A 14,444-nucleotide genomic window follows, 5' to 3' on the forward strand; every position below is an offset into this window, starting at 1 on the left:
TTTTGTTTAATTCTTGCATTATGTTTCAGCCTCCTCCAAAATGCATTTGTTTGCAGAAAGAGCCACGTGGGGAAGTTCAGCCCACAAATAAGAATATAATTATTACGCAGTTTAGCAATGCCTGGGCGTCACCCGGGTATTCACTGGTGCTCCGAAATTCAATTGTCGCTCCTTCAAGACCGTATTTAATAGGATAAACAATTTCTGCTAAATGCAATAAATGTGAACCCGGGCTGTCATCTCCATAATCAACTCAAATTTCCCATTAGAAACAGTGGCTGTGATTGAGATTCAGAATTTAATTTGGCAGCGCTCGCTTCAGCGTGCTAGTGTCAGCTTCATGGGAGCCTCCCATCAAGCAAAGACAGAACCGCTCTTCCCTGTCTCAGGGGAATCTTAAAAGAAGATAGATTATAACTAAAGAAAATTATACAGCTTCAGTATAATGAAAGAGATAAAACATTATTGGATTATCCTGTTGAAATAACAGCAGACGGCAAAGCAATAATATTAAACCAAACAAGGACCCAGACCCGTCAGCTGAATTGCAGGGGCCACGGGGTTGCAGGAAGGCAGACAGGGATCACCGCACTTGCTGGAAGAACCCCTAGCAGTACAATAGAAGCTCCTTCTGATGGCTGTTCTATGGACTCAATTCCAGACAGCTGGTTGGGTGAGATTGCTGTGTGCCAGTAACCAAAGCTCGGTGTCATATGTTAAGGTCTCAGGCCCCAGCATCAAACCCCAGTGGTAAACTCCAAGCAAATTATTTGGCTGAAAATCAATGGGTTGAATCAATAGGATGAACCAATTCACCTTTAACCAACTGCTTTTTACTCCACCAACTTTATTTCAACAAATTCACCTGAAGTACTTAAATCAGACAGGAGGGGCCCAAGAGCAAAGAAAATCTTACAGGATGTTTTAATATGATGGAATGAATGAGAGAAATAAAGCTTAAATGCTCACTTGACAATCTAGAAAATCAAAATTTTATTTCTGGTAGCCCAGAGAAAAATTGTCTTATTCTCTTCTTCAAGCCTTCCGCCCTACCCCCAAAATGGTATTTGCACAAGGGCATAAGTGAGCAAAGTAGAATGTACAGACAGTTTCATGGGGGAGGTAGGGAACAGTTTATTTTGCACATTACCCCACAACCATCAACTTAAAATTCTCTTTCACGTGTTTCCTCTTCCAGCCACCATGATCTTCTCTTCTTTTTCAACTTTCTCTCCTTTTTCAACTTTCTCTCCTTCAGGGATCAGTTTCCCTGGCTCTTGTCTCCAGCTCAGGATCTTCCCTGGGAACCCACCTTGCCACTCCTTTATTAAGCACAACAATTCCACTCTGCCCCAGAACTCCTGCTTCCAACATGCACAATCACACCCTTCCTATACTCAGCATCAAAGTGAGCTGGGGGACCAGGATCCTCTCTCCTCAGAAGGGAGTGGCTGGAGATTTGTCAATCACACACACACACACACACACACACACACACACACAGTAATTTCTGTTGCATTTTATTTCATGAAAAACTCTTTGTTAATCAGATACTCATTTACTGAGAGGTAAGAGAGCATCATAGTTAAGAATTTAGAATTCTAGAGCCTGAATTTGCAGCCCAGGTCTGCCGCTTTCTAACTGTGTAACAATGGACAAATTGCTTAAGTGCTGTAAGCCTCAGTTCCCCCAGCTGTTCTGGCATCTACCTTATAAGACTGTCATGAGGACGGAAGGAATTAATACACAGAATCCATGGCTGACATATAGTAGTCATCCAATAAACAGGAACTACTATTATTATTGAACAAGACTTTGTACTCATCAAGGAAAGTACACAATATTCATTCATCGATTCATTATTAAGCACCTACTATATGCCAGTCACAGCTAGAAAGTGGAAGTGAAATGTGAACAACTTCCAACACAATTCCTGGCTGGTAGTCAATATGAGGGAAATAAAGTTGTAGAGTGAGTAAGGTGAGGATTACAAAGATGCTTAAGCCTTTAACTCAGTATTTATTTAAATCAACTGGCATTTTACAAGCTAATATCTTTATTTTAAACAGCCTGCATGGCACTGCCTTTTGCCCTCACATGAATCCCAGGTGGAAACTGGTGTAGGGGTGAGCTGGCCTGAGTACTTGAGGGCTCAGAGCTCTCACTGTATGTAGCCCACTGCTGTATTATCTGCTAGGAGCAGTCAAGTGTTTCTGAAGCAGGGCCTGAGCAGGGGCTGCCCCCATTTTGAGGAGGTGGATTGTTACACTGCCTTTGTCTTGTCTTACGTCCTCCAGAGCATGAAGACCAACTTGACCAGCAATTCCACTTCCCATCAGTGGGGATATCTATAAGAAAGAAGGTCAACAAACATCAATTAGCCCTTCTTATATTCTGGTGCCTTACTGGGGTTGGGTGAAGTATGCAAGCCAAAAGGCTTTGGGAGTCTGAATCTCTAAGCTTCCTGCTGCAGTTGACTGGCCATCTTCCTGGCCATTGTACTTGTCATGCTCCTGCCTACCACAGGGCCTTTGCATAGGCTTTCCCCCTTGCCCAGAACACTCTTCCCTCCTCTACTCACCTGGTCAATCCAATTCACCCCTCAGATCTTAGTAAAAGTGTTATTTCCTTGGGAAAAGCTTATCTGACTCCCCAACTCCCTATCAGTTTCCTGTGACTCCTAACTTTCCGTCAGTTCCCATATTTTAAGTTCTCTGAGCATTTTGTAGCAGTTGTTACAATTTAAACTTTAAAGAACTTTATGGGACAATTCAAATGATATTGGCCTTCCTTTCCAAAGCAAAATATCCATTGTGACAGGGGCTATATCTGATTTGCTCACCCAGCAGCTAGGCTGGCACACAGGAGGCCCTTGCTAAACATGTGTTGAGTGGATGAATGGATGAATAAATAAATGAATGAATGGTTTCCAGTTTAGACAGATCCCAGCTATAGGATGCTGGACAGTTACCTTCTTCTCAACCTATATAATGGAGCTGTGTTATCTACTATGAGCAATGGATGGTATAGATGAGGTGACAACAGACACCAGTGCTTTCCACATTCTGACACTTTGCTTTCACTTGAGGATTTTTGATTGTTGGTGAGATTGGCAAGTCATCAATCACTTCCATCATGATATATCGTGTGTCCAGCTATGCCACTACCTCACAGTGTAATTCTGGGTAAATTAAATAACTCTGGGCCTCTCCATTTGAAAAATAAGAGAGCTGGAGTGCATGGTTCCCAAGGGCTCCTCCAGCCAATAGGAACCCTGTGGTTGTGTGACTGCAGACTCACTGGGAAGACGACTGCTACGGGCATGGTTGAGGTGCAAGACGAGAGGGTGGACAACCTTGAGTGTTTCACTGGGAACATAAGAGTGCAGGCAGGAGTTACGATCAAAGGCTGTGGGGGCAGACCCACTGGACCTGAACCTCGGTTTCTATACTTCCTAACTGCGTGACTATTGGGCATGTTAGTGAGTGACCATTGAACCTCAGTTTCTTCATCCATAAAATGGGAATATCAATAATATCTACTTCATGGGGTTGTTGTGAGGATTAAAGAATTTAATATATATAAGATACAAAGTAACAATGTGCTCTTTAAAAAGCAACCAATGTTATCTTGCTTTTACAATGTGTAAGGTATCATTCCAAATGCTTTATATGCCTCGTTACAAACTCAAGACAACACTATGAGGTAGTTAATATGATCATATTCATCTTACAGGCACAAAAACCGAGGCATAAAGAGGCCGAGCATCTTGCTCAAGGTCAGTTATTAAATGATGGAGATGGAATTTCAACTCAAGCTGAGTTCAAGCACTCAGCAAGGTGTCTAGTATATAGTAAAGTGTCCAGTAAATGTTCGTTGTTTGTTTTACATGTGCCATTTCCATATTGAACAGTATCACCAAAAAGTCACAGAAAGGAATAGAAGTGAGAGAGGAGTGAAAAGTTGAGAACTTTTATGTGTTAAACTGGCCAAAGAATTTGAGAGCTGGAAGGGATCTAAATGATAGCCAAGTCTTTCATTTGTTAATTCAACTATTATCACTGAGCAGCAGCTGTGCCTGGCTACTGAGACACAGAGGTAAATGGGATATGGTCCCTACTCACAGGTGCAGGGGAGCTAGATAGACACATCAACCCAAAGTACAAGGCACAAAGAGCTATAATAGATACATGTTCAAAGTCCCGGGGGAGCCAGCAGGAGGAATTAGCTAATTCTTTGGGGATTAGAGGAATTTTTTACGGAGGAGGAGGCATCCATGCTGGAATTTGAGGGCTGAATAGGAGCATACTAAGCAGAAAAAGAGGGTAAGCATTCCAGAATGATCCAAAGAGATAGCTTACAAAAGCCACGCATTGATATTTCTCTAACATGAAGCACTCTGTGTTGTAAAAATAATGAAATGAGTAACAATCAATGCATCAGTTATTAAATGATGGAGGTAGAATTTCAACCCAAGCTGAGTTTAAGCAGGATGGATCTCGGGTTTCTTAGTATCCAGCCCCACAGTCCATACCCGCACCTTGCTCTTGTTCTGGTGAATTATTCTCTGGACCTCCCCAGAGTTCCTTTTCCAATCAACTTACTCTTCCGATAGGAGACCTCACAGGCTAGGCCTTGGGATCCAACAGGACAGATGCAGTCACAGCGTGATCCTGAGAAGACAAGGCAGAGAAAGTGTGAATCATGCCAGGTGGAGCAAAGAACTCCTGGAGCTCAGCCCTGCATATCACTGCAGTTCCATCAGGTTAAAACAGAGCACATATTTAGTTAAATAGCTTGCTAAGGGCAGGTTCAGTGCCAGGAGTACCTACTCCTTTCCTGAGGGCCTTTGCCATGAAGGGGTGTTTATTGCCATCCCTGGGAATACATAGAGTTGTTGAGGACAATTACTCATTAGCTGACATTTGACCCATTCTTAAATGCTTTCAGTGTCGGAAGCTACATTAGCAGTCACTGAGGCCAATTGTCATTGATGTTCAACTTCATCCTAAATAATTGCCGAGCCTAGGCTTGAATACCTCAAGGATGGGGAACTCATTACTCTTCGATGTCTCATCTGACTTTTGGCCAGTTCTGACTCCTTGGAAGTGATTCCCTATGCGAATTTGCAATCTGTCAAGGAACTTCTCATCTGAATCACAAGAAATCTCTTTACAGGATTGCCCACCATAGGTCAGGCCCTGCAAGCACCCCAGTCTCTGGCTCCATATTCTCCCTCACCTTCACTCTATAGCCTCAGGTGGGTCCAAGTTTCTGGGTCCAAATTTCACACAAGGCAAGGGAGAGTTCAGCAACCCTAGATTAAAATCTTGAGCTGATGAGCTGATTCCACTTGCTGCAGAACTAACCCTCACATAGGGGTCCTTGTGCTGATAGCAGAACTTCTAGGCCGTATGCTCTCACTTATGTCTTCTCTGCTCATGTCCATCCTGTCCAAAGAGCCAGAGACATATTCCTTAATCCCAGTCTGGCAACTGGACTCTTTCTGCCTGAGAGTATGCCTTCTTCTTTGTCCCTTCCATTGAGCTAACTTCATTCACATGGGCTCTGCCTTGACTCCAGCTGATTCCTGGGCTGGGATTTGCTGTAACCAGTTGCTCCTGATGCCCTGTTTTGTGTGCTGGGCTGGCCTCTTTTTTAGAGTCTTGCTAACCTATCACAACAGGAGCATAAGATCCCAGGCTTTCACCCCTCCCAGTCTGCCCTGCCCACTGCAGTGACCCCAGGCATGTCTCTTGAGTTTAACAATCAAGTTCTAGTGGCCCATCCTTGCTGCTACCCACAAATCTTATTACATATGAGTCAGGACATGCGCAAAGGGCTTCTCCTACTCAGCCCAGGCCATCTTCTGGGTAGAGACACTCTGAGTCTATTCCCGCTCCTTGCTGTGGACCACAGGGTCTCAGCCTGCTCCTGTCTTCAGCTTAATGATGCTGTCACCCACAGTAACCCTTGGGGCTAGAACCCAGGTATACTGACAGCCAGAGGAGTTTCTCCTGGTGGACTAAATTCTGACTTCTTGGTAAATAGAAGCAGGCAAATGGCTGGCCCCCAGCCTGCTTCAGATTATGGCTTGCACCAGGGACACTGGCTGCCTGAAAGTAGTACCTTTCAGGACAGGGACTCCATTCCCTTGACAGGGAGCACAGTGGCAGGAACTAACTTCCTTCTGGAACTCCTCCAGCGCCTGCTTCATATTCTGCTTCACTGTGCTGGAATAGGCAAAATCTGTGGCTGTCACTAGTTCGTACAAAGGCTCCACCTGGAAAGAGAAAAGGGCATTTATTTAAAGAGAAAAACATTTATCAAGTAGAAGTGTAAAGCAAAACTACAAAGGAATGGACCGGGATCAGTGCACAGAGACCACATGTGGGTTCCTATGAAACTAGATAGATCTCCCATCTTCTCTCTGCTTCCCCTTACCCGATATACACAAATTAGCTTACTCAAGTTCAGGTCAACAAACACTGAGAATGCTTACTAAGTGCTAGGCATTAAGCAAAGAAAAAAAAGGGTAAGATAAAATCCCTGCTGTCAAGGAACTCAGAATCCAGAGAGACAGAGACAAACATACCAACAGATGGTTACCACATGGTGGTTACAGGCAAGAGCAGAAACTTGCAGAAAGAAGCAGGTGAGAGCAGAAAGGAGTGGATGGTTCATCTATCTTTGGTGGGGCAGAGAAGGTGATTTTTCAGCAGCTCTTTGGAAGGATTATAGGAGTACCGTCCCAACATCACTATGCCCTCCAAACCTATCAAAATCATGCCCATCCTGCAAGAGTCACCATCAGGAACCTTCCAGAGCTCCAAAGCTCACAGGACACCTTCCCTCCATTAATCACTCAAGATACTGTCTGCACTACTCATCTGAAACAAATCCCAGGTTTTTTACTGCTCCTTTATAGTCAATACTGTTTTTTTTTTTCTTTTTTTATGTGCAGGGTTCCTTTTTTTTTTTTTTTCTTTTCTGATTAGATTGTAAGCTCCTGGAGATCAGGGCAATATCTCAGCTCTGTGTTTGGAGAGTCCAGCCCCCGCTAAGTGAATATAGTGGCTGGATGGATGTAGGGGGATGGTAGGCTTCATTAAGGTGATGGCAGGAGGCATGGATGAGAGGATTTGGCTGTCAGAAGCATAGAGGAAGAATCAGCAGATGCTGTTCACTTGGTGGGCATGGCCGTGTTTGAGAGGGAGATGTCACAGATAGATGTGGTATTGTTTGTGGGTTAGAAAAACCAGAGGCACAGACAGTCCAAATAGATAGTTTAAAATGTTCTATTCCTCTTGACTCAAGTTGCAACTCCAGGGCCAGGTTCCTCTCCAGCTTTTGCTTGTGATTCTGCCCTAATCCTGCCCTGGAGAGTTTAGGGTGTGTCTAAATGCAGGCAATCACGACTAATAGAAGCCTCCCTTGGGAAGAAAATTGCTTCCATTTCTTAATGCATCTGACGCTGACCTTCGCTCCAGTGGGCAAAGCAAGGCCCCTTGGTGGTCCCATTGTCTCACCATTTTGTGGTCAATGAATTGATCCAGAGGCTGTTTGCAGAACCATCCAACCTGCTGGCCACACAAGCGATGGGGGTGGGAGTTTGGAGACAGAAAGAGAGGAGCTTGCTTTACACCAATGAAGAGCTCCTCCAATAATCTGATTTTGCTCCCGAAGCACCTTAAAAGGCTGCCATTAACCACAAAGGCATTTTCCTACCAGCACTGAGATTTGCTGCAGGAGACAGAGGAAATCAGAGGCCAAACTGGAATGAACCTTCCATATGTACTGTGTCCTGGGAGCTGTGTGGAGGTCTACAAATATGATCCTACTTCGTCCTCACAAACTAGCGATTATCAGCCCCATTTTCAGGTGAGGCTAAGTAATTTGATCAATTCACAATATGGTATTACCAGAATTCGATTCCCAAACCTGTGTTTTTCCTCCTACTTCACTGTGATTATTGATAAAAATGGCTTGATTATTCCCATTTACAATCTCCCTCCTAGGCTTCTCCAAATTTTGCAAGCTATGGTTTGACTTGCAAACAGCAACTCCTCAAGACTCCAAATTTCCTTTTTAAACTTAATATAGCACATTCATCTGTTCTTTGATTTGCTCCTCATTTTTTCCTGTCTTTTTTCTTCTCTCCTTTTGCTCCTCCCTCCTTACCTTTTGTCCTCCTTTTCTCTTTCTCTTTCTTTCCCACCTCTCCCCCAAATACACAATTCTAATCACTCACATTGATCATTGAATCCTTAGCACACCTGCCCTTGTGAAAATTTTCTTTTATCATATTGCTGCAAAGAACTGGTGAGCACCGCCTAAACTCTACACAAGTTTCTATACTAAACCTTGGTGTTCTTAGCGATAACAAATAATTATTACCATAGCTAGCATTTATTAGGTGCTGAATTAAATACTTCACATACATTATCTAACTTAATCTTTACAACAATCTTATGAGGTCGTTAGTCTTTTGTTTCCTTCTTGTACAGGTGAAAAAGCTGAGGCACAGAGACATTAAGTAGATTCACAAAAGTCACAAAGCTAGTGAGTGGTGGAAAAAGGATGTGACCTGTTAACACTGTGGTCTGTTCCTTTCAGTGTATATTTTTGGGGAGATAGATGGACCTATCCAAAGGATGAATAGGTAACTATTTACACCAAATTGGTGGCAAAAGGGCAATTTTATATCTCACTTTCTTCACTTATCATCAGAATATGAGCATTTTCCCACATGATTCCATCGTCTTTGATAAAATGGCTTCTCACAGCTTCAGAGTATCCTATATGGATGAGCCACAATGTATTCAACTCTTTTTCTATTCTTGAGCCTTTAGGACTCAAGAGTTTCCTTTCTTTCTTTTCTGTTTTGCTACTTCAAATAACAAACGAAGACATGCCTTTACACATACATCTTTACCAACTTGTCAAATTATTTCTTTAGTACATTTTTGCATTGGTGGTTGTTGGATGAAAAGCTATAAGCATTTTTAATATATTGGATATATCCACTTAAATTCTGTTCCTAAAGAATTGTATCAGATTATATTCCCATCCTATTTGACAGAAATATCCATCTCATCACAGTCAATTCCAGTGAGTATTGTAGACTTTTAATCACTGTCCATTTAATAGGTAGAATATAATATTGTAGTTACTTTAATTTTTATTTTTTATGATTACAGAAGTTAAACATTTTGTATCTTTATAAACCAACTGAGAAGTGTTCATCTCCTTTGAGATGTCTCTTTCTTCAAAACTATCTTTCCTTACATATTAAGGATCACATTTGTGGTAAAATTTTTTTTGATGTGTTATCAGCCATTTAGTTATATTCGAGGGTTTTCTTTGTTTTTTTCTTTTTCTTTTTTCTTTTTTTTGGAGACAGAGCCTTGCTCTGTCACCCAGGCTGGAGTGCAATGGCACCATCTCAGGTCACTGCAACCTCAACTTCCCGGGTTCAAGAGATTCTCCTGCCTCAGCCTCCCGAGTAGCTGGATTACATGTGCCCGCCACCAAACCCAGCTAATTTTTCTATTTTTAGTAGAAATGGTTTTCACCATGTTGGCCAGGCTGGTCTTGAACTCCTGACCTCACGTCATCCACCCTCCTTGGCCTCTCACAGTGTTGGGATTACAGGTGTGAACCACTGCACCTGCCGGATTTTCCTTTTTGAAATTCAGAATTTATTTTTGCAGGTGAGCTTTGTCGGTCCAAATCCAACATTGTCTTTCCAGGCATATGCTGCCACAACATTTATATTTTAAGCGCTCTATGGACCAGAGTAATTTGCTTTGAGAAAATCTTTGAATAATTTGCTTTGAGAAAGGTATGAGGGTCATTATTACAGTTTATTAAATACTTCAGCTTCTTTTCTTTCTGGGCACATGGTAAGGTTGCCATTCTTGCTCTCTTTGAAGGCAGGTTTGCAACGTGACTTGTTTTAACCAGTGACAGGTGAGAAGAGAGTGTCACTTCAAGGTCGAGGCTTTCCAAACAGAGTGAGGTGACTTGTCCCACTCTTTTATTATCACTGCTGTGGTGATCTTGGGAGCACATGGCAAGATGCAGCCCCATCATCTGGATCTGTGAGCAACTACATGGAGCAAATGCCCCTTGCCAACACACTTTGGACATATGTGATTGAGAAACAAGCTTTGTGGTACCAAGCTACTGAAATGTGGAGATTGTTTCTCTGCATCAGGACGTAGGCTATCCTGATCTCTGTGTGAGCACCATATATTACCACATTTTTTTCCTCCTGCCCTGGGCGATGCCAGTGATTCATACAATGGCTTCTCCACCAGCATAGGACCCAGCCCACAACCTAACTATCCTGACTAGCATAGAAATGTACATGGATGACAGACTTTGTGACTAGGATTACCAGTTAAAGACAGGACATTCAGTTATATTTTAATATGAGATTAAAAAACAAATATATATATTTTTAGTTTAAGTATACCCCATGTGATATTTGGGAGATACTTACTCTAAAAAATTATTCCTTATTTATCTGAAATTCAAATTTAACTGAACTTTCTGTGTTTTCATTTGCAAAATCTAGCAACCTTTTATGTGACTCCTTTACTATCTAAAATCTCTTTGGAATTCTTCACCCATTAATGACCATTTCACTAGGCCACAAGTTTTTCCTTCAAGACTCCATAGTTGTTCCTCCATTTTCTTCAAGCATTTCACACTGCAAAGAATTCTAGGGCCAGTTTGACTTTTATTCCTGTAGGATATATTTGTTCCTAAAAGTAAACACTTTCACCAGGATGTGTTTCGGTTTTGTTTTGTTTTCAGTACTTTGGCTTAGTTTTCAATGAGCTGTTCATTCTGCATTATCAGCTCAGGGAAGATTCTCTTCTTATGTTTTTGATTAATGTGTTTTCACATTTAATCTTGTCTCATTGTTAGGAAGAAGTCTCTGTGTTTTAAGCTTTCTACTCCTGTACTCTCTGTCCATCATATTTCTTTTCTGCCATTGTTTTAATCTCCCTGTCTCTTGCTTCTGCATTATAAGAACATGTTTATAACACCTTCCACATCACTGTCTCAATTTTCTGCAATGTCAGTTCTGTCCTTTATAGCTTCCAATGTGGGCTTTAATTCTGCTATTGTATGTTTGGTTTCCCGTATTCAGTCACTTGCTTTTTCACCTGATTAGTGTCTAAACACCTCAACTTTTATTTCATAAATTCTTCTTTTCCTTGAATTTTATGATAATCACAGAAAATGTGTTCTAAAATTTACTTCTATTTTTCTGTGTTTTTAGACATCATGATTTCCTATAGCATGAACATAATTTCAATCTTTTCTGTTCAAAAATATCTTTTTATGTTCATTGCTGTCTCTTAAGTCTTCTTTGAACAAAGAGCTAACTATGTGTAAAGTTTACCACTAAACATTAAGAATGGGTTCCTCTATGGTCTCCTTCCCTGCCTACCTGCTTCTATAGAAATCATGTTTTAGGCCTTGATCTTGAAGACTGGTTTACATAATTAAGCCTTGGCTGAAACTATTGCCTCTAGAAATTGCTTGTCTACTGGGCTCTGCTGTCCTGAAATCAATTGCCAGTCCAGCTACCTGGTAAGCTGGCTTTGCGGAGATGAATTTTCTGACATAATGTGAAGCCATCTGCAGTTTTCTCTTGCCAGAAAAAAATGCATGTGAGAGTGGCATGCCCAGAGTGTATATTTCCAACTCAGGGTGGGAAGGTACAGAGGTGTGTGAAAACCTTCAACACTCCTGCATCTTCCACTCCTGCAACACACCCAAAACATCTCTGATTCTCCAACACATCCCACATCACATCACATGCTTGGCATTTGACATTCCCAGTGCCCAGGTAGGCACATTCAACTGATCTGAGTAACCAGGGCATTCCTCTGGTTCTCAGTTTTTTAAAAAAGATTCAGGTAAGATATTTCAGGAAAAAGAGATAAAGGCTAGGGATCTATTCTCCCTTGAACTCTGTTCTCTCCCATGATGAGCTGTGATGCCCACCAATGTCATCATGGCATCAGCCAAGCCCAGATTTCTCAGGAGCTCCTGCAGCTCAGCTGATTTTATCCTTCTCATGTTTGCCAGCAACTGTACCCTAAGTGCCACTGCTGAATAAGTGCAAAGGAGAGGGTTTGAATGGCAGCCTTCTTGTTCTGCAGAAACTATGCATTCGACATGCAAATAAAGAAATCACCCAGACTGGGAACTGCAGAGTCTCTCATCAGAGGTCCAGCCCCTCAACCCTCTACCTTGATTGCAAGGTGGGATCTCCAGCGGGTGGGTACTGGCACATAATGACTGTACAGACACTGGCAAGAAGAGCATGGTGTTAAGTTGTGCTATGGGCACCATGCAGAAGTACCCACAGGCAAGGGCCTACCATTGCTGACGTGTATGACAGTCCTGGTCTAACAATCATCTTTTTAGTTTAACATTGTAAATCTCCTCTAGTTGGGGTGACAGGTGGTTAAGATCATTATTTTTTATTCACCAAACCCACAGGAAAGTCTAGAGGGAAGGGAAGAAGTCAGTCTTTTGTTTCAACCTAATAGACTCTTGAACAGCCAAAAATGGATACAACCTCCCTAGCCCTTGATTTTTCTCAATCACAACATGGAGATAAGAATAATTAATTTGCAGACCAGTGTGGGGATTAAATAAAATAACATTTCTAAATGTTAGATGAAAAAACATTTATAAAGAGGGTCATGAATATATTAGGTGCTCAAGACATGTTAGTTGTTGTGATGTCTTGTCCTGTCCTGTAAAATAGTTATGTGTGTGTGTATCTTACTGTCCCTCATAGATTGTATGTTTTATCCTTGCATCTTCCTCTATTTTTCCCTAGTACCTTACTTCCTGTAGCATAGCAGGAATTTAGCAACTATTTGTTGGTTGAATGCATAATGTTTAACGAATAAATAACTAAATGAGTGATTCGCTGGTGAAATAAAAGGAACATTAATTTAATTGATTGAATTTTAATGAAATTAATATTTCTTTTATTTCACTAGAGAGGCCAGAGGCCAGGAACAGTGGCTCACACCTGTAATCCAAGCACTTTGGGAGGCAAAAGTGGGAGGATCACTTGAGGTCAGGAGTTCAAGACCAACCTGGGCAACATAGCAAGACCCCATCTCTAAAAAAAAAAAATTTTAAATTAGCCAGGTGTGGTGACAAGCACCTGTAACCCTGGCTACTTGGGAGGTTGAGGCAGGAGGATCACTTGAGCCCAGGAGTTGGAGGCTGCAGTCAGCCAAGATCATGCCACTGAACCCCAGCCTGGGCAACACAGCAAGACCCTGTCTCTGAAAAAGAAGAAGAAGAAGGAGCAAGCTAGAATTAGAAGCTGATTGTTAGTTTCTTTTAGTAACTTGGGGCCCAAGTGAGAGGGAGTCAAGGGTCTCTAGGTAGTACTGAGCAATGTATTATAATTTATTTATTTCAAATATATTTTCTACTATTGTATATGTGTCTCAAAATTAGGGTCTGGGTCTTAGTGATCTCTGCATTTTATACCTTGGCTTATGGTAGGTCCTCAGAAGCTATTTTCCGGGTGGAGGAAAGGATGGTAGAGCAGCATTGTGTACCTTAATTTTGATGATGGCTGGGTTGTACTGCACAGCGTCTCCCCACTCCTGCATCAGGTCTGCCGTCGGCAGCTCCTGGTACGCCAGAGTGGTGATGTGCTCACTTGCCCCTCCTCGTACCAGGACCACCAAGTCCTCCACCATGGTGTCCCTCTTGTTTCTGTCTAGAATGGACACAGAGAGCTAGCAGGTCACAGAGGATACCCTTCCGCCCCCTATAATTTACTGCAACTCAACCAACAATTTGGGTACATCATAATCACTGAGCTTGTCTGAGAGATGTGGGTAGACCAGACACTTCCTTGCCCACAGGGCAGTCATGGTGCATGGGGCAAAGGGAAACTCACCCATCCATAGGCAACACAAATTGAGGGCAGGACAAGAAAAAGACATTTATCTTGAGCAACTGTAAGTGCTAGTTACTGAGTAAGTTTATGGAAGATAGATGATAGCTAGATTAGACAGATAGATAAAGAGCTCATAGGTAGGTAGATAGGTAGATAATAGACTGGCAAATAGGTAGGTAGATAGGAGAGTAGATAGGAAGATAGATGATAAGTAGGTAGATAGGTCATAGGGGATAGATAATAGATTGGTAGAAAGATAGATAGATAGATAATAGATAGTAGATAGATAGATAGATAATAGAGAGACACACAGAGAAGTAGATGGATAGATAGAGAGATAGGGTATGATATTTTCTTTTACCAGACAGCAATTTTAGGAGCCCAGCATTATTAGCTCTACTTCACAAATTATGAAACTCATACCTGGAATTGTTAAGTGACCTGCCAAGGCCCACACAGCTAGTAGCTGATAAAGATAAAT

The 14,444-nt window shown here is 42.0% G+C and overlaps 1 protein-coding gene across 4 annotated transcripts in view; it reads right to left on the bottom strand.

Moving 5' to 3' along the window:
• Positions 1-1,999: 1,999 nt before the first annotated feature.
• Positions 2,000-14,444, bottom strand: part of C8B (complement component 8, beta polypeptide) — a 51,142-nt gene continuing 38,697 nt past the window's right edge. For all 4 annotated transcript variants that reach the window (XM_011973847.1, XM_011973850.1, XM_011973849.1 and 1 more), the window contains 4 exons: positions 13,617-13,780; positions 6,130-6,283; positions 4,605-4,673; positions 2,000-2,348 (listed from right to left, as the gene is read on the bottom strand). In XM_011973847.1, coding sequence (XP_011829237.1) covers positions 2,194-2,348; positions 4,605-4,673; positions 6,130-6,283; positions 13,617-13,780 — 542 coding nt within the window. In that variant the 3' untranslated portion in view covers positions 2,000-2,193. The remainder of the gene's footprint in view (positions 2,349-4,604; positions 4,674-6,129; positions 6,284-13,616; positions 13,781-14,444) is intronic.

Source organism: Mandrillus leucophaeus, unplaced genomic scaffold (genome assembly GCF_000951045.1).
Source record: "Mandrillus leucophaeus isolate KB7577 unplaced genomic scaffold, Mleu.le_1.0 Scaffold14, whole genome shotgun sequence".
In the NCBI taxonomy this organism is placed as follows: domain Eukaryota; kingdom Metazoa; phylum Chordata; class Mammalia; order Primates; family Cercopithecidae; genus Mandrillus; species Mandrillus leucophaeus.